Raw genomic sequence first — 26,088 nt, 5'->3', positions numbered from 1 at the left:
ATCTTATTCAGTTTTAATGTGAGAAACTGAGGAAAGAAGGTACTGAAAGAAAAGAAAAATCTAGTGACTCACACATGAAAGTATGGATCAAATACTTCTAATTCTTACCAACACATTAGTTACTTAGCTCTTAACATGTAGCAGGAAAATCACATTTCAGGTCAAAAAGTTTATGAGGTAATAAGATACTGAAAAATCTGGGCAGATGTAAGGCAAAATGAAATTTACTCTGGTTTTTGAAAGCATTTATAAATATTAGGTCTGACATACCAATATATAAGAAATTAATACGTACGTCTATGTACTCACATCTTTTGACTATGAATCTAGACATACATCACCAGTAAGATTTAGAAAGGTATCTTTTAGATGCTTGAAAGCTTCAACAATGCCCCAAGTACTCTTACCTGTGGAGGCGGTACTGTTATCGGTGTGGGAACAGGAATAGGAGGCACAGGCACAGGCAGAGGCTTAGGTGTGGGTGACACTGGCTCTGTGTGTGAGGTTTCAGCTCCTCCATTTTGAGCAACTTCGTTTTCATGCTTCTTGGGAATTCCCTTCCAATCTATGAAGAGTTAAAGAAATATAATCAGAAAGCTCTCTGATTTTAATATCATCAACATTAAAAAAAATCATTTCTGCGTTTAAAATTATAAACTGAAAATGTAAGCCTTTGTTACATACACACATACATATATACACAGATGTAACAGTTCTACTTATTATTATTCCCATTTTATGAGAGAGGAAAACAAAGTCACACACACTTGGCAGAGGCAGAGATGGGATTCAACCCAGATACATCTGGCTCTTAAGTCTCTATTCTTAACCACAATGGTGGAGGAGGAGGTCTTTGGATCAAAGACCCTGGGAGGGAGGAGCAGAATTCTTTTTATCCTGGACCAGAGACGCCCAGAACACCTAGAGCACAGACCTTCAACACCTGTCTGCCTGAAGGGAAACGCCTAGCTCTATCCGTAAGTGAAGGGGCTGTGCACGCGCAGGGAGGAGGTGGTGTGTGCGGCAAATCCAGCTCCGCACTCCTGACTGAAGTTCTGTAATGTGTGAAATATTTACTCTATTTTGCCATGCCATCCTGTGCTCCTCTTTGTCCTGCTATCTCTCATTCTCCAGGTCATGTCCCCACAGGCTGGCATTTTCCCCAATGAAAATTCCACTATCAACATGGCGTTTTTAATATCCAGGCTTCAAATAACTGCATCTCCTCATCTTACATGCTTACTTTTGATGGCTTCTCTGGACATTTAAACATTTTCAAAGAAATTATTATGAGGCAGTGGATCTTACTAACAATGTTCAGTTTAAGACTCATCTGATCTGTGAGTTTTTTACACTGAAAAAGTCTACTTAAGATCCACTTAATATTGTAATGAATAATGAACCCCACCATCAGTAATTATTTGTGTCTGCATCTCTCCCACTAAATATAAGTTGCATAAGGGCAAAGGCCACATTTGTCTTATTCACCATTGTTCCCTTAGTTTATAATGGAGAGACTAGCACCCACATAGAGGGTATTTGAAAAATCTCAAAAAACATTTCCTAAGGCAAAGAATAAACATTTGTCATAGTACTACCAAGGATATAAATACATTAAAAAAAATTAAATACTACTTTACCTGGATTAAGTGTATCACTGTCCAACATTCCTCCTTCACAGAAACTCTCCAGTTCTTCAGGCTTGACTTTGTCCCATGGAATATAAGTAACACCAAGTTCTACATCCCAATACTGCTTATAATCTGCCTTTATTCCTTTGTTTAGGGCCCAGGCAATCTAGTTCAACATTTGTTAAAATATAAAAAGGAAGGGAGAAGAATGTCATAAACTTTCCCATGATTCTCCAATCACTCAGACTTGGTCAGCAAGGGAACAATCTGGCCTGGCTATCCATGGGGCTCACTCAAAGTATCTTTGGCGCCAGGAATCTGGTTACCCTTTCATCCCACTCTTGTTTGTCCTAGAAGGAAATCTGACTGTCAATGACCTTCTTTCTCACTCTTCCAATCACCCCTACTCAGACAGCATAAAACTAAGAGAAAAGGGAAAATTTTATCAGGGACTGGCTGATTGGGCATAAGAAAGTAGGGAACACTTTTAAAAGTCTTGGGTACATCAGAATTACTCAACATTAGACAAAATCCTTTTGCAGTGAAATCCAAGTGTAGAACAGGGTATTGGGACTTTAAGGAAACACTGACTCTGACCCCTCAGAGGAAGAACACCCATGTACCTATATCTTTCCCTCTGTCTTCAGTGATTATTTTTCATAGTTCTGAGATGGCAAACTTTAAAAAAAAAAAAAAAAAAAAAAAGACAAAATTCTACCATATACCTAGCGTTTAAAATTGTGACTCTTAGGAGATAACCTCTTAAAAAAAAGATGCACATGTAATAATACCCCAGTGTCCAAAACTACAGTTTTTAAAAGTCTCATAATATATGTTACATTTAAAAAAATGAATTATAAATGATAAAACAGTACCTTTATGGATTTCTGGTTCACTTTGTAGTTCCCTCGGCTCAGTTTCTGCAGGGCACGATAAGCATCTTGCCTATGAACCATAACAATATAGGCACAACCTCTGGGAGGAATCATCTGCTCCAAAAGATTTTAATATTATAAAACATGATAACAAAACCAAAAAGTAACAAGACATAATATTAGGCAGTCAGTTCCAACAACCTCAATTCCAATCCCCTGCACCCTCCAGAGCCTGTGTTCTATAACTGGAGTTTAAAAAAATTTGAAAATTGGTGGCTCCAGTTTAGTCTCAACTGCCGATCATCAACAATCTACAGCCCCAAGCTTTGTTATATAAAGTCATTTTTAGAAAAAGATTTTAGATTAAATTTGGTTATCCAAAAAATGTACTTAAAATGCTAAACAAAAACTTAGAACAAACACCTCAACTCCAGCCACATCTTCTACAAATCTAGACCAATTTTAACTTAGGTCTCAAGTCCTTAATTTCGCAAAATAATATTAACCACTTCTATCTACTGTGGTTAAGAAATTTAATAAATACTCACATTAATTGATTCAATTGGACCAAACTCTTCTAAAAGACTGGCAACATCCTGCTGAGTAGTCCTTTTGTCCAGCTGTCCCACCCAGAGTGTAGTACTACAAACTTAAAATAAAATTATAATCATAAAAATATACACATTCCATACTGAGCAGCTCTGTACTTTAAATGAAAAAAATCATTACAGAAAACATGCATGAGTTACATTATGATAGCCACAAGTTTAAGTATAAAGCACCATATGTGCTACGGCTCAATTGCTCAGTCCCGTACGACTCTTTTTGATCCCATGGACTGTTGCCCACCAGGCGCCTCTGTCTATGGAATTTCCCAGGCAGGAATACTGGAGTGGGTTGCCATTTCCTCCTCCAGGGGATCTTCATGACCCAGGTCTCTTGTGTCTCCTGAAACTACAGGCAGATTCTTTACCACTGAGCCACCTGGAAAGCCCAAAACCCCATATAAGTTTTAAAAATTCTAGAAAATTACAGTAGTACTTCCAGAAATGGAACCAGGATCAGATCAGATCAGATCAGATCAGTCGCTCAGTTGTGTCCGACTCTTTGCAACCCCATGAATTGCAGCACGCCAGGCCTCCCTGTCCATCACCAACTCCCGGAGTTCACTCAGACTCATGTCCATCGAGTCAGTGATGCCATCCAGCTATCTCATTCTCTGTTGTCCCCTTCTCCTCTTGCCCCCAATCCCTCCCAGCATCAGAGTCTTTTCCAATGAGTCAACTCTTCGCATGAGGTGGCCGAAGTACTAGAGTTTCAGCTTTAGCATCATTCCTTCCAAAGAAATCCCAGGGCTGATCTCCTTCAGAATGGACTGGTTGGATCTCCTTGCAGTCCAAGGGACTCTCAAGAGTCTTCTCCAACACCACAGTTCAAAAGCATCAATTCTTTGGCGCTCAGCCTTCTTCACAGTCCAACTCTCACATCCATACATGACCACTGGAAAAACCATAGCCTTGATTAGATGAACCTCTGTTGGCAAAGTAATGTCTCTGCTTTTGAATATGTTATCTAGGTTGGTCATAACTTTCCTCCCAAGGAGGAAGTGTCTTTTAATTTCATGGCTGCAGTCACCATCTGCAGTGATTTTGGAGCCCCCAAAAATAAAGTCTGACACTATTTCCCCATCTATTTCCCATGAAGTGATGGGACCGGATGCCATGATCTTTGTTTTCTGAATGTTGAGCTTTAAGCCAACTTTTTCACTCTCCACTTTCACTTTCATCAAGAGGCTTTTGAGTTCCTCTTTACTTTCTGCCATAAGGGTGGTGTCATCTGCATATCTGAGGTGATTGATATTTCTCCCGGCAATCTTGATTCCAGCTTGTGTTTCTTCCAGTCCAGCGTTTCTCATGATGTACTCTGCATGTAAGTTAAGTAAGCAGGGTGACAATATAGAGCTTCGACGTACTCCTTTTCCTATTTGGAACTAGTCTGTTGTTCCATGTCCAGTTCTAACTGTTGCTTCCTGACCTGCATACAAATTTCTCAAGAGGCAGATCAGGTGGTCTAGTATTCCCATCTCTTTCAGAATTTTCCACAGTTTATTGTGATCCACACAGTCAAAGGCTTTGGCATGGTCAATAAAGCAGAAATAGATGTTTTTCTGGAACTCTCTTGCTTTTTCCATGATCCAGTGGATGTTGGCAATTTGATCTCTGGTTCCTCTGCCTTTTTGAAAACCAGCTTGAACATCAGGAAGTTCACGGTTCACATATTGCTGAAGCCTGGCTTGGAGAATTTTGAGCATTACTTTACTAGCATGTGACCTACTACCCAGGTCAGTAGGTGCCCAATATGCTACTGGAAATCAGTGGAGAAATAACTCCAGAAAGAATGAAGGGATGGAGCCAAAGCAAAAAGAATACCCAGCTGTGGATGTGACTGGTGAGAGAAGCAAGGTCCGATGCTATAAAGATCAATATTGCATAGGAACCTGGAATGTCAGGTCCATGAATCAAGGTAAATTGGAAGTGGTCAAACAAGAGACGGCAAAAGTGAATGTCGACATTCTAGGAACCAGGATAGTGAAAGGTAAACCGATGAGGTGGGAAAAAACTGGTCTTTTGAAGACACATCTAAAGATTTCATCTATGTAAAGAGTCAGAGAAGCAGCATCTTGCCCAAGAATGCCCTTGGCAAGTGAACAAAGGAGTTAAAGCCTTGATCCCAAAGACCTTGATCACCAACCAATTCAGTGCTTTTGTTCACTGTAAGTAGCTGTCCCTTTTCAATTGTCGAGTGTAATGATTTTTGTTTCATGCTGTGTCCTAGATAATAAGACCTGCAGTCAGAAGTTTTATATATGCCCAAGTCATATTATCAATTAAAATTTCATTAACAGCTATAGACTTATATCAAGAATATCTACTATACATTATTAAACATATTCTAAACACATCATGAAATTCAGGAGATAATGCAAGCTAACACACCCTATAAACTGTGTATCTTTATAAAGTAAGAGGATATTAGTTGTTCTGGAGGGGCACTCCCACGTTTCTTCAGTGTGCAGAACTAGTTAACAACTATATCTTATACACTTGACTCAAGACACACTATTACTTATCACTGTTAGTTTGGCTCACTTCTCGTTGCTGCTTCACAGCCAGCTATAGGTACAAAAGCAAATCTAAAGGTATACGCCAGAGTACAAACAGACAAGACCCAATAAAGCAGTATTTTGCTAACTGGTTACAAAGCATTTAAAACTTATTACATGAAAAAAAAATGCAGGAAATGTGAATTATAAACGTTCACTTACCACTTGCGGTTTCTGCTTTGATCTGAGGAAGGCCTTTTTGTCGGCGTTCTCTTTCCTTTTCTCGATCTCGTCTTTCTTGGGATCGAGACCGAGGAGAATGTCGGCGTCTATCTCTGGACCTAGATCGAGAACGTCGATGCCGAGACCTTCGAGATCTAGAACCAGATCGAGATCGTCTCCTTTTCGGTGACCTAATATTTTCAGGACAAAGGAGAATGGATTAATATACGGAAATAAAGAAAACTTCAGCATGTGTTAATCATATACAAGAAGAAAAAAATACAACTAGGGAATTTAATGTAAGATATGTAAGAATTTGTAAGATGTGTAAGAATTTGGCAGTAGGGAATTGATTTTAAGGATTTTTAATATGCACAAAGTTAGAAAGCACATATATATGATAAACAAGATAAGTTTGCTAACTTATAAAAAAGTATCTCTCATCTTTGATACCTCTAGTACTATTTTAAATGACATCTTTGTAATGAAAAAGCTAATGTCATCACAGAGATATACTGTGATTGCTATTCTCTATCTTCTCAGAAAAGTCTTTTTTTCTGTAGCAATTAAAAATATGTGATCTGATTATAGTATTCCTTACTTTCTTTCCACTTTTTTTTGGGGGGGCTTGATAAATTGGTAAAGGAACTTTGAATACATAAACCTTACAATTCCATGCATATCTGTAAACAGGCATTAGAGAAACTCAGAGGGAAAAAATACTGGTTAAGATGACTTAGTTTTTTAAAACTAATATGTCTCCTGCCCCCATTCTACTCATACACACAAACATACCAAGTGTTATTTTATTAATCCCATACATCTAAAAACAATCCAACTTGATTTAAATACTAAGTCTCTCAAAACATGAACATCTGGATTAACATTTTCTATAAACTACCTGGATGCTGATCTAGATCTTGACTTTCTGTGATCAGATATGTGCCGCTTAGCCTCTTGAATACAAGGTTGTTCTACTTCCATTTCCTTTAAAAAGAAAAACAAAATACAAAACCCATCATTAAAGGAGAAAATGGAAATTATAAATAGAAAAAAAGAGGCCAAAAACTTACAAAATGCTAAATTACAAATCTCTTGCCCAGAAAGTTCTCTTTTGATTACTTGAGACCTAATTACTAGCTTAATGATGACTGGGCATGAGTGGAAAAAGTTTTTTTCATATGGCTCACAAACAAAGAAGAAATACTTATCTACTTCTGGAAATTATTTTGTGAAAGTTAACATACTGTGTTAACAAACCATCACCTAAAGCAATGAATTAGGCACTGTTTAAGCATTCCATATTCTATCTCAATCCTCATGAACCCTATGAAAATTTATAGTATTATTATGTCCGCTTCCCAAAAGAATAAGTCAGGTCACAGAAAAGGTGAATATATGCCCACAGTTAATAGTTTTTCTTCATATTCAAAACTGAAGATAGAAAGCCAACAAATAGACAGGAATCTGCTTGTAAATCAAGGGAACCAAAAAATAATCAGCAACTGGAGAATGAAGCTTTACCTGATGTGCCTTCTGTGTAAGTGGCTCATTTTGTGCCTGAAAGGAAGTTTGGAAGGGCTGCTGCACAGGTGGAGTTGGAGGAATCACGGGCTGAGCCATGGGAGGAAACGGAGGTGTAGGAAGAAGGCCAAAGCCTGGCATCTGTCCATTAGGAGGAAGTGGAACCTTGTTTGTTTTAAAACAAAAAAAAATTGTATGAGTAGATTTTAAGTAACTGCTACCAAAAATAATTTTTAAAAAATTTTAGTTAACTTTATATAAAACTAAAACATCTTCAATAAATTTTGATCAAGGAAAAACTATGACATTCAACCATGACCAACAATTTCTACATACATAATTTTTATCCAAAGAAACTGCCTATATCTAAGAACACAGCTTAAAAACCCTACAACTCATTTTAAAATTAACACAAATGTTAGGTTTTATAATTTAAAAACATACCTTCATTTATAAAAACATACCTTCATTTATATGAGAAAGCAATGTGACAGACTAAACTTAAACTCAGAGGTACTCTACTGCAAATATTCTCTCTTCAACTTTAAAGGCAATTAAGCTTTAGGGGAGAAAAGTATTTAGAAGTACTGACTTCTAAGTTTGTTTAAGTTTTACTCCAAGGGGAGTTTCAGCCAACATGCCTACGACTGAATTTATTTAGGGTTTGAAATATCATAATAATGAGAGTATTATGTCACAATCTAACAATTTTATACACTTAACATTCTAATGCCAATACAATAGAAAGTATAATTGTAATATTACTATAATATAAAAAAGCAGTCTCTCTAAATTATTAATAAACTATCAATAATTGTTAAACATTTGGAATTAAGTTCATCTGTATTTTAAACAGGATGAGAAAATATTTTTTAAATTTCATCTATCAACAAGTCATAGAGTTTTGTCAAGAGAACACATTGGTCATAGCAAATACCCTCTTCCAACAAAACAAGAGAAGACTCTACATGGACATCACCAGATGGTCAACACCGAAATTGGAATGATTATATTCTTTGCAGCCAAAGATGGAGAAGCTCTATACAATCAGCAAAATCCAGACCAGGAGCTGACTGTAGCTCAGATCATGAACTCCTCTATTACCAAATTCAGACTTAAATTGAAGAAAGAAGGGAAAATCACTAGACCATTCAGCTATGACCTAAATTAAATCAATCCCTAATGATTATACAGTGGAAGTGAGAAATAGATTTAAGGGACTAGATCTGATAGAGTGCCTGATGAACTATGGACGGAGGTTCATGACATTGTACAGGAGACAGGTAGCAAGACCATCCCCAAGAAAAAGAAATGCAAAAAGGCAAAATGGCTGTCTGAGGAGGCCTTACAAATAGCTGTGAAAAGAAGAGAAGCAAAAAGCAAAGGAGAAAAGGAAAGATATACCCATTTGAATGCCGAGTTCCAAAGAATAGCAAGGAGAGATAAGAAAGCCTTCCTCAGTGATCAGTGCAAAGAAATAGAGGAAAACAATAGAATGGGAAAGAACAGAGATCACTTCAAGAAAATTAAGAGGTACCAAGGGAATATTTCATGCAAAGATGGGCTCAATAAGGGACAGAAATCGTATGGACCTAGCAGAAGCAGAAAATGTTAAGAGGTGGCAAGAATACACAGAAGAACTGTACAAAAAAGATCTTCATGATCCAGATAATCACGATACTGTGACCACTCACCTAGAGCCAGACATTCTGCAATGTGAAGTCAAGTGGGCCTTAGGAAGCATCACTATGAACAAAGCTAGTGGAGGTGATGGAATTCCAGTTGAGCTATTTCAAATCCTGAAAGATGATGCTGTGAAAGTGCTCAATATGCCAGCAAATTTGGAAAACTCAGCAGTGGCCACAGGACTGGAAAAGGTCAGTTTTCAATCCAATCCCAAAGAAAGGCAATGCCAAAGAATGCTCAAACTACTGCACAATTGCACTCATCTCACATGCTAGTAAAGTAATGCTCAAAATTCTCCAAGCCAGGCTTCAGCAATACGTGAATCGTGAACTTCCTGATGTTCAAGCTGATTTTAGAAAAGGCAGAAGAACCAGAGATCAAATTGCTAACATCCACTGGATCATGGAAAAAGCAAGAGAGTTCCAGAAAAACATCTATTTCTGCTTTATGGACCATGCCAAAGCCTTTGACTGTGTGGATCACAATAAACTGTGGAAAATTCTGAAAGAGATGGGAATACCAGACCACCTGACCTGCCTCTTGAGAAATCTGTATGTAGGTCAGGAGGCAACAGTTAGAACTGGACATGGAACAACAGACCGGTTCCAAACAGGAAAAGGAGTACGTCAAGGCTGCATATTGTCACCCTGCTTATTGAACTTACATGCAGAGTACTTCATGAGAAACGCTGGGCTGGAGGAAGCACAAGCTGGACTCAAGATTGCCAGGAGAAATATCAATTACCTCAGATATGCAGATGACACCACCTTTATGGCAGAAAGTGAAGGGGAACTAAAAAGCCTCTTGATGAAAGTGAAAGAGGAGAGTGAAAAAGTTGGTTTAAGCTCAAGATTCAGAAAACTAAGATCATGGCATCTGGTCACATCACTTCATGGCAAACAGATGGGGAAACAGTGGCTGACTTTATTTTTTGGGGCTCCAGAATCACTGCAGATGGTGACTGCAGCCATGAAATTAAAAGACGCTTACTCCTTGGAAGGAAAGTTATGACCAACCTAGACAGCATATTAAAAAGCAGAGACATTACTTTGCCAACAAAGGTCCATCTAGTCAAGGCTATGGTTTTTCCAGTAGTCACGTATGGATGTGAGAGTTGGACTATGAAGAAAGCTAAGTGCCAAAGAATTGATGCTTTTGAACTGTGGTGTTGGAGAAGACTCTTGAGAGTCCCTTGGACTGCAAGGAGATCCAACCCGTCCATCCTAAAGGAGATCAGTCCTGGGTTTTCATTGGAAGGACTGATGTTGAAGCTGAAACTCCCATACTCTGGCCACCTGATGCGAAGAACTGACTCATTTGAAAAGACCCTGATGCTAGGAAAGATTGAGGGCAGGAGGAGAAGGAGACGACAGAGGATGAGATGGTTGGATGGCATCACCGACTCAAAAGACATGAGTTTGGGTAAACTCCAGGAGTTGCCGATGGACAGGGAAGCCTGGCGTGCTGCAGTCCATGGGGTCACAAAGAGTCAGACACGACTGAGCGACTGAACTGAACTGATCAACAAGTCACTAAATCACAGTGTCAGTTTCATATGACCAAATACAAGCATATCTCAAAATATGATGGATTTGATTGCAGACCACTGTAATAAAATGAATACTTCAATAAAGTGAGTCACATGAATATTTTGGTTTTCACAGCATTTAAAACTTATGCTCACACTTACTGCAGTTCAGTAAGTGTGCAATATATCCAAATAAAACAATGTATATGCTTTAACTAAAAAGTACTATCTTGCTAAAAAAAATGCCAATAATCATTTGACAACCCATGGTTGCCATAAACCTTCAATTTGTTTAAAAATAAACAAGTGCAGGATCTGTGAAAAATAAAAAAACAAGGTATGCCTTTATATATAATGGATTGAACATGATACAGATAAGAAAATGAATATATTCTAAAAGGTTTCTTAGAACACTTTCTAAATTAAGTCTAAAAGGAGCATTTCCCAAAGGCTGGTGATACAACAGAACTGTCACATAATTAAAATAAATAAAGATTCTCTAAGATTGACTATAGCAGCAGAAGTCTAGGATATGTATTTTGTAGTATGTTCCTCCAACTGAGATGTACAGACAAGTTCAGAAAACTCTGAATTAGAGAATTTATTAAAATAGATCCAACGAACAAACTTAGTCTAACTTCCTGAAATTCTCCAGTATGATGTCCTCCTTACCTTATACTGCAGATTTCAAACTATATTCCTGAATGCTGAAAAGCTGAAAGCCCTCTAAAGCAATAAGTCACACAACATTAATAAAGAAAAAAGGGAGACTTCCCTGGCAGTACAGTGGTTAAGACTCTGTGCTCCCAATGCAGGCAGCACAGGTTCAACCCGTGGCTGGGGAACTAAGATCCTGCAAAACACAGTGTACCACAAAAATTAATAAATAAAAGTGAAAAGGGGGTGGGGGGAAAGGCTTCTCAGAAGGGGAAAAGGTGTATAACTGAATAGCTCAGTTCCTTAAAATAGAACCAACCATCTCTCTCTAAACTATTTAAATAAAAATACCTATTAAATTATTAGTATGAATATTTAGCATCCTTGTTTTAGTTAAAGCAAAAAAGCAACTCAAATCAGTTATGTGCTTGACAGCTTTTAGTACAGCTTAAGGACTATTCAGCCACCCACACAGCTAAATACTACTACTCTGGCAAGTGCAACCCAGATGCGCTAATGAACACATCTTAGGTAATTAGAAATGCCGCTACCTGGTGGTGCACTGGGTCCTGCTGCACTGGCATCATTCGAGGCGGAAACTGATCCATGTTCTGATGTTGGGCATATGTGGGTTGCGGCATGCCATCTCCAGGAAACCCACTAAAAGAGATGAGCAGTCTTCTTTTTACCCATTCAAAAACACATCATTCTTGGCCACATTTACGCTACAGAAACTTACAGAATGCTGTTCAGGAGTTGTTAACAATCAACATTTTATTTAATCATTTATTTATTTACCTATATTAACTTAAAAACTCAGCATTATTCCCAAAATAAAAGTCATTTTTTATTGTAAATCTGACAGGATCCCCTCCCCATTCAGAAGAAATCTCCAAATACCACAATTTTTAAAAAATTTTAGAAGACGCTATATGAAAAATGACTGTTATTAAGTGTTACTTGCATTATGCCTTGTAATGACTACCAAAGTTCTATCTGCTGAGGAATCAAAAGAAAGTGACATACAAGGGTGCCTGTGGAGGAGAGGCAGTGGGCGCAGCCACAGAAGGTGCGGCAGCGGTGGCAGGCGTAGTGGGCACAACAGCGGCAGGAGCAGGTGTTGTGGTGGCCGAGGCGGCAACAGCATCTTCTTTCTTGGATTCTTCCACAGCTTCTGGCTCATCATCATAATCAAATCTATCAAGTAGCTTCTGCAAGAGGTATGTCAATATTCCGTTTTAAAATTCAGGTTATGATTCACTGCACAAAAAAACTTGATAAAAACAGACATTCACCATCATCTATAATCCTGCTATGCTGTGATGTACAATTTCATTTTCCCACATGCCTCTTAGGGACTTTGGCGCACAGACAATTTTTGCACACACAAAAAAGGTACTACCATTGCTCTTTTACAGAGGTATAGAGTGAATATTTAAGTAACTCAACATCAACAGAGTCAATGACAGGAGCCAAAATTAAAACTCGGGTCTAGGGCTTCCCTGATGATCGGCTCAGGGGTGAAGACTCTGCCTGCCAGTGCGAGAGACACAGGTTTGATCCCTGGTCTGGGAAGATTCCATATGCCGTGGAGCAGCTAAGCCTGTGTGCCACAACTAACGCGCCCGTGCTCGAGAGCCCGGGAGCCGCAGCTCCTGCAGCCTGCGTGTCCTAGCGCCTGTGCTCCACAACAAGAAAAGCCAACACAAGGAGACTAGAGAGTAGCCCCCGCTTGCTGCAACTAGAAAAAGCCTGCACAGCAACGAAGACTCGGCACAGCCAAAAATAAATAAAATATAAAAAACAAAACAAAAAAACTTAGGTTTAAACTATCTACAAAAACAAACAAAAGAACTCTCTGCAGTTTATCACATACAGACATGTTCCTCAAAAGTTTTACGATTCAAACCTATTGCTTTGGGAAAACATCTGAAGCAATTAAAAAATTTAACTGAGCCCTACTATCTAAAAAGATATTTCTGCTGCTTTTAAGGAAACTGAACATCTACGAAGAGGCTGAAACAGACAAGCTGTTCCCAGTCAGCTGTTTGACTAGCTTAAAATAGACCTTTTCAGTCAAAAGCAAAGCACAATTCCTTTTTCTAAACTTAATGTAACTAACAAACATTGATCAATCCACTTAAGATAAAACACTAGAGGAATTAGTCGCAATTCAAATGAACAACAAAATATGAATGCCACTGCTAGCACTGCTATTACTCAACATTGTATTTTTCTGGAAGTCCTAGCCATCAGACAGTAAAGAAAAAAAAAAGAAACAGGTCTAGATGTTGAAGGGGAAAAGTCAAATTTAGCAGCCTACAAAATCTGAGAGAACCAACTAGAGAAAACAAGGTAATTTACAAGATAACATAAAAATTCAATAGTTTCCCTAGACAGCATCAATTGGGCTTCCAGGGTGGCTCAGAAGTAAAGAATCTGCCTGGAATGCAGGGGCCATAGGAGGTGCCAGTTTGATCCCTGGGTTGGGAAGATCCCCTGGAGGAGGAAATGGCAACCCACTCCAGTATTCTTGCCTGGAAAATCCTATGGACAGAGGAACCTAGTGGGCTACAGTCCATAGGATTGCAAAGATTTGGACATGGAAGTGTTATGAAACACTAAACATGAAAAATGAGTAAATTATCTAAGAATAAATGAAACAAATATAAAAAAAATCAGAAACCTAGTAAATTGAGATTCTATATAAGAAATTATCAGTACTTCTTAAATTAACTTGTAAATTCATAAAAATTTATGCTAACACTCAGCTCATCTGGAAAAGCATGCTGTGATGGTCAACTGTATGTGTGCCAACTTGGCTCGGTTATGATGTCCAGTTGTTTGGTCAAATATTAACCTAGATTTGCTCTGATGGAATTTTAAAAATGTGATTAACAGGGAATTCCCTGGTGATCCAGTGGTTAGTACTCTGCACTTTCACCACCATGAGCCTGAGGTTCAATCCCTGGTTGGGGAACTAAAATCCTTTAAGCTGCATGGAGCAGCAAAGAAAAAGAAAAGTGACTAACATTTAAATTAGTGGACTGTAAATAAAGAAACACCTTCCACAATATGGGTGTGCCTCAATCAATCAGTCAAAGGCCTTATAGCAGGGTTTCCCAAAGACGGCATTCTCAAGACAGCAACAGGAAAACCTTTTGCTTTGTAGAATTTAGACTCAAGACTGCAGCATTAACTCTTACCTGGATTTCCAGCCTGACACTCTAACTTACACTTGACAACTACATGAACCAATCCCTTAAAAAAAAATCCCCCCCTTCTCCCCTTTGTGTGTCTGTGCCTGTAACTGGTCCTGTTTCTCTGGAACATACCAATTCACATGCCCAAGAATAGGCAAGGAATGTCTGAAAAAGAATAAAGGCAGAAAACACATCCAGAAATGAACTGTAAGTTGCAAGTGTTTAAACTGCTATGATGCCAAAACAAACGCAGATACTAGTGGGACAAAATGGTATCTAGAGACAGACATAGAAAAAAGTGTATGACAAAAATTGTGAGGGAGAATTGGCTATTTCCAAAAATATAAAGGTTTAACTATCTTGAACTGTATGCTAATATAAGTTCTTGATACATTGAGACAAACATAAAAAACAGAAATGTAAAACTACTAGGAGAAATAGAGAATTTTTAATACAAGTGGGGAGAATTTTCCCAATCACAACATAGAACAGAAGACTAAAAAACAAAACCACAGCACTTAACAGTTTATGTTCACATATGCAGAGGAAACAGGTCTGAAAAACCATACACAAATCAGTGGAACTGATTTCCCTTTTCACTTCAGAACTTTCTGTATTATCTGCATTTCTTCCCCCTAAAAGCATGTACTTCTTTTGTACTCAAAAATTTTAATCCAACCTTCTTTTAATCAGTAGTCACTCATAAATCATATAGATAGAATAACAAGCAGTAATTTCCATATAGATTCTTAATATTAACTACTAGCAACAGTTACTGTATCTTAGAATGCTAGAAAGAAACAGATATTTAGAGATGATTAAATTAAAAGTTCTTTCTAGGATTATCAAACTTCTGTGTTTTTTTGTACTGCAACTTGTAAAATGAAATTAAATTTTATATTGTCATATATAGATAAGACACAAACAGGTAAGAGTGGAGTTGTTTAGGCAAACATTTCAACAGGAAGCTCTGAGCTGTGCATTTTCAACACACCTATACCCTTAGTGCGGAGAAGGCAATGGCAAGCCACTCCAGTACTCTTGCCTAGAAAATCCCATGGATGGAGGAGCCTGGTAGGCTGCAGTCCATGGGGTCGCTACAAGTCGGAAGCAACTGAGCGACTTCACTTTCACTTTTCACCTTCACACAATGGAGAAGGCAATGGCAACCCACTCCAGTGTTCTTGCCTGGAGAATCCCAGGGACGGCAGAGCCTGGTGGGCTGCCGTCTATGGGGTCGCAGAGTCGGACACAACTGAAGCGACTTAGCAGCAGCAGCAGCAGCATATCCTTAGTGGGAGCTCCTTAAACATAACTAAGGCCCAAAAGAGAAGTTTGAAGACACTAAACCAACCCAAACCTTCATATTATAGATAAGGTAACTAATGTTTTCAACAACAGAAAACAGAAAGCAACTTAAATGTCTTTCAACAGGGGAAATGGTTAAACTGATGTGTCCATGTAATGGAATAATCCTAATGAGCACTCAGTACATAGTAGATTTATATCTATTAACCTTAACAACCACCCAGAGACATGAGGATTAAGATGAAAAATAAGCCAGTTAAAAACAATGTGTATATATATTTATGTATATAGATTAAAAATACCTATTTTTATATATGTATGTACACACACATACACACAAACACACAGATACATAATGACCAAAAAAGAAAAGACTATATCCACAGGAAATCAATTCTGAAAAGATATATAGCAGAATGTTACAGTAGTTATCCTTGAGTAAGGGGGTTAATGGTGAATGCTCTGTTTCCTTTATACTGTTTACTTTTCTCTTATATTGAAAATTCTGCAATGAATATATATCACATTTATAACCAAGAATAAGAGTCAATGTTTTGATGTCGAGGGGGAAAATCCTTCAAATAACTAAATGAACAATCCAGGTAAGTCAGAAAAGGGTTAACTTCTACAGAGCGATATAAACAATGGGATGGGTTATGTGAGAGAAGCATACCTTGTCAAATGCAGTTTTTTGTTCAGGTGGGGGGAAAGCAGCTTTTTGTTCAGGTGGTTGTGTAGGAGCTGTCTTTAACTGAGCTGTGATAGCCTGAACCTGAGCCATCACGGCATTGTCAATGGCAGGAGACTGTGGTTTTGGAGGCTGTTGAAAAGTCTGAAGGATCTGCTGAAGCTTAAAGAATGGGAAAACTGATAAACCACACAACAAAGGATAATCACAGTATCAAAAGTTAATTGACTTAAAAAAAAAAAAAACAAAACTTAATGGTGAATCAAAATAGCACAGGCACAGAGGAACTTGGAAAAAGGAACCAACCTTTTAGTAATGGTTAAGTTTATCCTGAATAAATATATCAGGGATACAATGTGTGTCACTTAAGGTTAAAAGTATATGCTGATGACCCCAATGGTAGACAATGATGGTCAGAGAGAAGAGAAAATACACTGAATTGTGAACAATGTATATGTTTTCTAAAAAAGTGTAAAAAAATCATCTGCATTAATTCATATAATTTTGTAACTAGCACTGTGAGCAACTCCACCACCCTGAGAGCTCTGCAGCTCTCTCCAAAGGGGCACACCATTCCTCAGTGTGCTGCTCCCTTGCTTACCTCTCCCACATGTCCCCTAGTATCCTTGTGAATTTACCTTCCTCGCAAAGGCTTTTCCAGTAGATATATTCCCTCCTCACAATGTGCTCGGTAACCAGGAAAGTAAAATAAGAGCTGACAACAGTACCTAACTGCAAACTATTTCATCTTTGGATAGACAGTTTACCTGTTGACCTTGAGTTGTCTGAAACAGTTGGGCCACAGCAGCAAAAGCATCAGAGCTGGGCAACTGCGGTACAGTTGGTACAGAGTTTGTAGTGGCTTGTGGAGGTTCAGAAGAAACTTTAACTGGAGGTGGAGGTGAACCTAAAAAAGAAAAGATCATTAAGGCCTCAAAAACTTTTAACTCATAAATATTTCCTTTAAACTCCATTAAGCTTTACTAAAACAATACTCCATTCAGTTTAACATACAGTAAAAAATATAGATTATGGTATTACAGCCTATACTGCAACAAGCACTGAATACTTTTATTAGAAATAATGATGGGAAGAAAACTTTATCTTCCAAGATGTAAACTCAAGTTTCCTTCTTATAGAAAAATTCCATCACTATAAACAGATTCCAAACATATCATGTACAAAAAAGGATACAATTCTCTAAGTGCACAGACACACCTGACCTTACCTTCATTATTAGTAACATTTTCTGTTACTGGAGCAGCATTACTGGTTCCTGCTGCCATGTCCAAAAGAGGCTGAATAATTTCAATTTTGAATACTCCATTTTTTTGCCAAAGGTTCAATACACGAACTATTTTACTCTGTTATGTGAAAAAACATGAATATATAATAAGTATTAGCATAAATAATTATACCTCTTATGAAAAGAGAGAACAAAACCCCACAGGCTAACATTTCCATGCTATATCTGTTAGAAAACAATCTATCATCAGAATTACAGCCTCATTAAACTACTCTAACTGGCCTTCCTTCAGTAGTGTAATCCAGGGTAAGAAACAGGGAGAGAAAAAAAAAAACAAAAAATTAACCTAGAGAGTCAAAAGAAATGCATTAGAATTACTTGAAATTTTCATATTTATGATTACAAAGAAACCAAAAAATTCAGTTATCTAAGAAGACTAAAATCCAGGATGATTTTAATAGTTAAAATATTTAACACAATTAACTGGCCTCTAATTGCTAGATAAGTTGTTTTGTGGGTTACCAAATTTGAAGGAGATCCAGAGAAAATGTGTTATTCATGGTTACAACTCTTATCTCCTACTCTAGGAATGAACTTTTCTCTTGTAGTACATCTTTCCCACAAGAGCATTCCTCCAAGAATACAGAGAATCCATAACATGCAAATTCATATGTCCTTTATTATACAGGCTCTAGTCTTCATCATTCTGAGCTTACCAGTGTATTTCTCCTATTTATTAGAGTCTAGTTTTTTGTCTATGTTTTTCTATCTTTTTATAGTACAGAGTAAAACCAGCTATAAATGTGAGGAATTAAATACAGTAGTCTGATTGCTAATGAATATCATTTATACTTCAACATCTCTATATGATGGGGAAAGTCAATGATTGGTCCCTTCCTTCTGGAATAAACAACAATTTGAGATAAGCACTGTCTTCCTCTACTGCAGAATTTCTTTACCATTCAGTCACAAGAAATCTTTCTAATAATGTTTTCTTTAAAGAAAGATGATGCTCCCTTTTTTTTTTTTCCAGTGGTCATGTATGGATGTGAGAGTTGGACTGTGAAGAAAGCTGAGCGCCGAAGAATTGATGCTTTTGAACTGTGGTGTTGGAGAAGACTCTTGAGAGTCCCTTGAACTGCAAGGAGATCCAACCAGTCCATTCTAAAGGAGATCAGTCCTGAGTGTTCTTTGGAAGGACTGATGCTAAAGCTGAAACTCCAATACTTTGGCCACCTCATGCGAAGAGTTGACTCATTGGAAAAGACTCTGATGCTGGGAGGGATTGGGGGCAGGAGGAGAAGGGGACGACAGAGGATGAGATGGCTGGATGGCATCACCGACTTGATGGACGTGAGTCTGGGTGAACTCCGGGAGTTGGTGATGGACAGGGAGGCCTGGTGTGCTGCGACTCATGGGGTTTCAAAGAGTTGGACACGACTGAGCGACTGAACTGAACTGATGCTCCTTTTGTATTTCAATAGTACAACATTTCTGAAGGACTTCACAAGAAAATAGATATGACTACTATAGAAAAAAATCGGGTTTTGTTTCAAGTTCACAGAGATCACTATATGATTACCTTTCTAATAATACAGTAGGCTTTAAATACCTAATATACATTTAAGAATAGAGTAAGAATACAAGTTTAATTTAAAAATTATGAACTATACCTTATCTTCAGATGGACAAAGATACAGATATTGGAATGTGGCAGTTATGTTTTTAGAGAATCTTGGCCCAAAAACATCTTTATCAGTTCCAAACTGATGACGAGACTGTCGCACAATTGAGTCGATTACATATAATCCTGGAACCTTGTATTCTGGTTTACACTACAAAGATTAAAGATGTAAAGTCAATACAAGAAAAGTAAATCACAATTTGACACCCATTAATCTCACTCTTATGAAACTATATATCCAAGGTTATTTCTACAGAAATAACTAAAGTTATTAATTTAAGTAATTAACTACTTAAATGTTAAATTCTCTTATTGGCTAGCCTGTCAAGATTCCCACAGGTCTGTAGAGAACTACCATTCTCTTGATGTTTCAGACTCCCAATATTTTACTTTTTTCTGATCCCTCTGTCCTCCCCGCCTTCCAACTTCCTAGAATCAGCATTACTTTATCAATGCCTAAGCCACCTCCATACAGATCTACTTATTATGGAAAAATCTACTCTCATTCATCCTGCTCAAAAAATAATTTTTAACTTTTAAAATTATCAAAAAGCCAATTTTAACCAAAATATTAATTTCAATTCTATTAAAGTACAGTATCAGAGAAACAAAACCCAAAAGGCAAAGTCATTCTTGGCCTTACAAACTGACAAGATAAAATGAATAGACAGACACCTGCAAACATTTCTGGTGGTACAACCTTTATGAAAAATAATTTAGAAATAAACACAAAGCCTTGTTTGATCCAACAACCCTATTTCTAGAAATTTATACTAAGGAAAACAGACTCCATATTTCCAATGCAGGGGGCACAGCTTGATCCCTGGTTGGGGAACTAAGATTCCGCAAGCCACGTGGCATGGCCAAAACAGTTAAAGAAAAAAAAGGTACAGCTCTAGGTTGGGGGAGAAGACAATGATGTCTAAGTCTCCTTTCTCAGTCCTTTACTGACATAGACATGTGCTAATGCTACATATGTTATCAAACAACATATAACTGTAGAAGTGAAAAGTGGTTTAATTATGATGGGAGAAAGGGAAGTTGAAAACACCAGAGTGATTTCATTTGAAGTACTACTACAAGGTAAGTTAAAAGTCAAAAGAGTCGTCAGGGCAATGGGGAGAGAAGGCTCAAGCAGACAAAAACCTATTTTGAATCCTGACTCATAGTAAGTACTCAATCAACAGTACTGCTATATATTTTTGTTTTGTTATGAAACAAAAAAACAAGACTCCCAGTGACAACTTTTCTGTAGAGTGACTTTAGAAGTAATTATTCAAATTACAACTCACAAAGTACATTACAATACTGATCATAACTAAAATGAGGTAATAATAAAATGGATAGTTACCTTTTTGATGAACTTTTCTACTATTTGAACCACATGCTTATAAAGCTGAAAAGAACAAAAAGAATATCATTATCCAGCTAACACACTTTTCTCTTCAATACATTTCCTATAATTAGAAAATACCGAAAACCTCAAAATTTGTACAATTTGAATAATTCTCAAGGTAATACTGAAAGAACCCTAGTAAATAATCCATAGTCAACAACTCAAAAAATTCTTAACCACACATAAACAAGGTAATTATGTGAGGTGATGGATGTGTCAATTAGTATAAGGTAATTATTTCACAATGTACATATGCATCAAACCGTGCTCTATTACCTAACTACTAAATCTGTCAACTATACCTCAATAAAGTTAAAAAATATAAAGAGGAAATACAACATAACAGATTTTGAAATATGTTACAATGTAGATACATCATACAGTTGTTATTATGTACTTTCAGCAAAACCTGGTTAGTGCTCTTTGACTTAGGCCTGAAGTACTCCACAGTATGAAACCTCAAATTTAACAATAATATTTTCAACATTTTAAAAACACTTTCCAAATTAATATATTTCTTTTACTCTTACCTTTATAGCTTTAATAGCAGCTTTCGTGATGAGAATCATCTTGGCTCGAGAGATGGGAGGTTTCATATCCATAAGTGAAAAGAGCTTTAAAAAAAAAAAAAAAGGAAAAAAGTTTTAATTAAAAGTAAAATTAGAGGTTTACCCTTCATTTCGACAAATATATTTCTAACTAAATAATAAAATTTCTGAAACTAGGTTTAATAATTTGTCTGGTAAAGAAAAACGAAGAGCTTTCTTACATACTAGCATCACCACTTTGAAAACAGAATGGGAAAAGATTATGCTAAAATCAGCAAAAAAGGGGGAAAAGGTAAAAAAAATTGACAAAATCTATAACAGAAAATTTATAAAACCCTACTGAAGAACTCAAAACTGATTTGAATGGAAACAAACACACCATGTTCCTATACTGAAAATGGCAATACTGTGACTCAATATTTAATATTTCAAATCCAAACCTCACTGAGATTTTGGAGGACTTCAAATAATTCTGATGTTCATTTGGAGATACACATGTATTACATCAGGTAAGAAACTTAACACGTCATTATAAAACTTGAATTCACAATTTCTTGATTAGTCAGGAATAAAAATGACACCGTATTTAACAAATTTCACTACAGTAAATCCAACAATCAGGGAGTCCCAGGAGATGAAACCACAAAGGCACACTCCTTTCCCCTAAAATTTAAACCCAACCAAGATATAATGAGAGCCCATAAAGAGTAATAAAGATAAAATTCTGACATTAAGAAGAAGCTTATATCTAGTTTCTTAAAATCTTGTTTTTGTTTTAACCATAGGCATACATATTCTTCTAAAAATACATTTTGAAATAAGTTTCAGGGCCTTCTAAGCATTATCAGTCTTACATGAATCATATTTCCATTTCTCTCCAACTAATGCTGGAATTTCAAATACGGAACCCCTAAGACACAGACTATCTTTACTGGACACCTACTAAAAAGGTACCCTAAAGAACAAGTCTCCTTTTCCAGAATAAATAGCCCTACCTGTCAACAAAATACTCTGGCAACAGAATTTTTGCAGTTTTTCAAAACTACAGACACAATGGGACTATAGATAGTGGTAACAGTAATTTTTTTAAAAAGTATGCAATGCAAGATATGATCAATATAAGAACTAAAAACGTACTTTGTTTAAGCAGAGAAAGGTAGAATTTTTTGATAAATGATACTAAGATGAATTTGAGTAAACTCCGGGAGATCGTGAAGGACAGGGAAGCCTGGCATGCTGCAGCTCATGGGGTCACAAAGAGTTGGACATGACTTAGGACTGAACAAGAAAAACAATACTAAAATACAGAGAATGGGAAAAACAAAGATACTAACACAAAGACTGATTTTTTTAAAAAGGCATTATCCAATTCGGGTCATGATTCTTTATTTCCAACAAAATAAAAATTCTCCGTGAAAATAAATGCTCACTAATTGAAAAACAACTAGAGACAGTAATCTTTAAAACTATATAAACCAATGAGAAACTAAAACGATTTTAAGTATTTCAACTCCAATACAAACTGAAAAATATATGCAGCACACAGTTTATAAAAGGGCATATTCTGCCCATTTCTAAGTTACAAAAGCTATTGAAACAGTTATTTATTATTACAGTTCTATTTCCTTTTCTGGATTTTAAAGCAGAGAAACTGGATACAAAAAAAGTTTATACACAATCTCAAGAATGAGTAACAGCGAGAACTACTTTTCTGGCCATTAAAAGCGTAGAGAATCATATTTCTCTGAAGCCTAAGCCAGGACGAATATTCATTTAATGTCCCACATTCTTGATTATTTCTACAGTAAGGAACTCCCCATATTAAAAAAAAAAACACACACACACACACACAAAAAACCCCAGCCAACTGAGGAGACAAGACAGATTAGTGTTATCTTCTGATGAAATGCTCTACAGTTTATATTTAAATCATTTATCTTAAAAAATTAAAGTACAGATTATACCATATAGCAGTATAACTATCACTCAGGCAATAAACCAGCAAGAGAGCATTTAAGTGCTACCATTTAAGAGACAGACAGAGGAAGGGTATTTATTCCACTAAAGAAGGCACAACTCAAGAAAAGAGGAAGTTGATTTTGAATCAACACTAAGTGCCTAAGTATAAGGTGGTACATCATTTTATTTAATCATATTAACAATTAACATAGATTGTCACAGCTGTTTTGAGCCGATACCAAAAAGGATTACATCTGCTTTCAAATGATTCCCAGGGAATGTGTCTGGACTAGAATTTGTTGATTGTTTTTTTTTTTTTTTTTAAATTTATTTGGCTGTGCCAGACCTTAGTCGTGGCACACGAGATCTTCATTACGTCATGTGGGACCTTTTCACTGTGGCAGGCAGGCTCAGCGGCTCCACAGCATGTGGGATCTTAGTTTCCCAACCAGGGATCGAACCTGCACCCCTGGCATTGCGAGGCAGATTCTTAACCACTAGACCACCAGGGAAGTTGCCCTAGAATTTGTTGATTGTAAAGCTCACAATCCTTAAGATTATCAGTTCAGTTCAGTTGCTCAGTTCTGTCCAACTCTGCGACCCCATGACTGCAGCATGCCAGGCCTCCCTGTCAATCACCAACTCCCGGAGCTTGCTCAAACTCATGTCCATTGAGTCAGTGATGCCATCCAACCATCTCATTCTCTGTTGTCCTCTTCTCCTTCTGCCTTCAATCTTTCCCAGTATTAGGGTCTTTTCCAGTGAGTCAGTTCTTTGCATCAGGTGGCCAAAGTATTGGAGTTTCAGCTTCAGCATCAGTCTTTCCCATGATTACTCAGGACTGATTTCCTTTAGGATGGACTGGTTGGGTCTCCTTGCAGTCCAAGGGACTCTCAGGAGTATTCTCTAACACCACAGTTCAAAAGCATCAATTCTTCGGCACTCAGCTTTCCTTATAGTCCAACTCTCACATCCATACATGACCACTGGATAAACCATGTAGTCAACTCCTTATACAATGCTGCTTGTTGTAAATACATGCAAAGACCATTAACTCTGATGGAGAATGCAGGCAAAATACCAAGTAGGCATCTGTGCTCATCTCTCTCTATATATATTGCATTGGTTCAGGGATAACGATGAGACATACTGAATTTAACTTGGGATGCCTACTGAAAATCCAGGCAGAGATTTCAGCAGACTGGAATATGGATCTTGAAAAAGCAGACGTCCTGCTAGAAATTGAGAGGTTACAGAATCAAAACCATGAAGATGAGTAAGAAGGGAACACAGATACAACTAACTACAGTATACCAAATATTTCAATGTAGCACAGAAAAGGGGGCGACACAAAGGAACACCAGGACAAACGCCAGAAACTAAACCTTTAATGCTATAGTTTTTTTCATATGGCTTGACTAACATTCCATCATGTAAAATGCCAGGCTGGATGAAGCACAAACTGGAATCAAGACTGCCGGGAGAAATATCAATAACCTCAGATATACAGATGATGCCACCCTTATGGCAGAAAGCAAAGAGGACCCAAAGAGCCTCTTGATGAAAGTGAAAGTCGCTCAGTAGTATCCGACTCTTTGCGACCCCATGGACTGTAGCCTGCCAGGCTCCTCTGTCCATGGAATTCTCCAGGCCAGAATATTGGAGTGGGTAGCCTTTCCCTCCTCCAGGGGATCTTCCCAACCCAGGGATCAAACCCAGGTCTACCACATTGTAGGCAGATTCTTTACCAGCTGAGCCACAAGGGAAGCCCAAAAGTGAAAGAGGAAGAGTGAAAAAGCTGGCTTAACACTTAACATTGAAAAACCTAAGATTATGGCATCCAGGCCCATCAATTCATGACAAACAGATGGAGAAATAATGGAAACAGTGAGAGACTTTCTTTTCTTGGACTCCAAAATCACTGCAGATGGTGACTGCGACCATGAAATTAAAAGACGCTTGCTCCTTTGAAGAAAAGTTATGACCAACCTAGACAGCATATTAAAAAGCAGAGATATTATTTTGTCAACAAAGGTCCACCTAGTCAAGGCTATGGTTTTTCCAGTAGTCATGTGTGGATGTGAGAGTTGGACTGTAAAGAAAGCCGAGTGCCGAAGAATTGATGCTTTTGAACTGTGGTGTTGGAGAAGACTCTTGAGAGTCCCTTGGACTGCAAGGAAATCCAACCAGTCCATCCTAAAGGAAATCAGTCCTGAGTGTTCACTGGAAGGACTGATACTGAAGCTGAAACTCCAATACTTTGGCCACCTGATGCGAAGAACTGACTCATTTGAAAAGACCCTGATGCTGGGAAAGATTGAAGGCAGAAGGAGAAGGGGATGACAGAGGATGAGCTGGTTGAATGGCATCACCGATGCCATTCAATGGCATGGACATGAGTTTGAGCAAGCTCCGGGTGTTGGTGACAGACAGGGAAGCCTAGCATCCTGCAGTCCATGGGGTTGCAAAGAGTCAGACACGACTGAGCGACTAAACTGAATGATTAGTATTATCATCTGCAACTGGGCAAATGCTCAATAAACATCACTAGGCGCAGCATTCTCTTTGCTACTACACATCTGCATTCAGAATTAATGTGATTTGTCAAAAAACAAAAAGTGTCAACGCACCCACAGAAAATGATGCAATTCTGTTATACAGGATAATAGCAGCAGTAGGCCCCAAAAGGTACAAAACCTCCTTAGAAAGCCTTAGTAAGGAAAACATACTTGCTAGCAACAGACACAAGTTTGTTTTTTTTGTTGTCATCAGTTGAATGACTATTAGAAAACCTAAACATGAATACTGTTCTCCTGGGTGCCTGATATAC

The 26,088-nt window shown here is 37.6% G+C and overlaps 1 protein-coding gene across 2 annotated transcripts in view; it reads right to left on the bottom strand.

Moving 5' to 3' along the window:
• Positions 1–26,088, bottom strand: part of SCAF4 (SR-related CTD associated factor 4) — a 62,341-nt gene that overhangs the window by 17,460 nt on the left and 18,793 nt on the right. For both annotated transcript variants that reach the window (XM_006053561.4, XM_006053562.4), the window contains exons 2-16: positions 21,282–21,365; positions 20,707–20,751; positions 19,345–19,506; positions 17,654–17,789; positions 17,193–17,332; positions 16,411–16,587; positions 12,253–12,437; positions 11,778–11,886; positions 7,356–7,520; positions 6,733–6,818; positions 5,832–6,022; positions 3,055–3,155; positions 2,507–2,620; positions 1,641–1,797; positions 408–565 (exon numbers count right to left, since the gene is read on the bottom strand). In XM_006053561.4, the coding sequence (XP_006053623.2) occupies positions 408–565; positions 1,641–1,797; positions 2,507–2,620; positions 3,055–3,155; positions 5,832–6,022; positions 6,733–6,818; positions 7,356–7,520; positions 11,778–11,886; positions 12,253–12,437; positions 16,411–16,587; positions 17,193–17,332; positions 17,654–17,789; positions 19,345–19,506; positions 20,707–20,751; positions 21,282–21,365 (2,010 nt within the window). The remainder of the gene's footprint in view (positions 1–407; positions 566–1,640; positions 1,798–2,506; positions 2,621–3,054; positions 3,156–5,831; positions 6,023–6,732; positions 6,819–7,355; positions 7,521–11,777; positions 11,887–12,252; positions 12,438–16,410; positions 16,588–17,192; positions 17,333–17,653; positions 17,790–19,344; positions 19,507–20,706; positions 20,752–21,281; positions 21,366–26,088) is intronic.

Source organism: Bubalus bubalis, chromosome 1 (assembly GCF_019923935.1).
Source record: "Bubalus bubalis isolate 160015118507 breed Murrah chromosome 1, NDDB_SH_1, whole genome shotgun sequence".
Classification (NCBI taxonomy): domain Eukaryota; kingdom Metazoa; phylum Chordata; class Mammalia; order Artiodactyla; family Bovidae; genus Bubalus; species Bubalus bubalis.
Note: the sequence above shows the minus strand (reverse complement) of the source record. Positions and strands in the feature narration are given on the sequence as shown.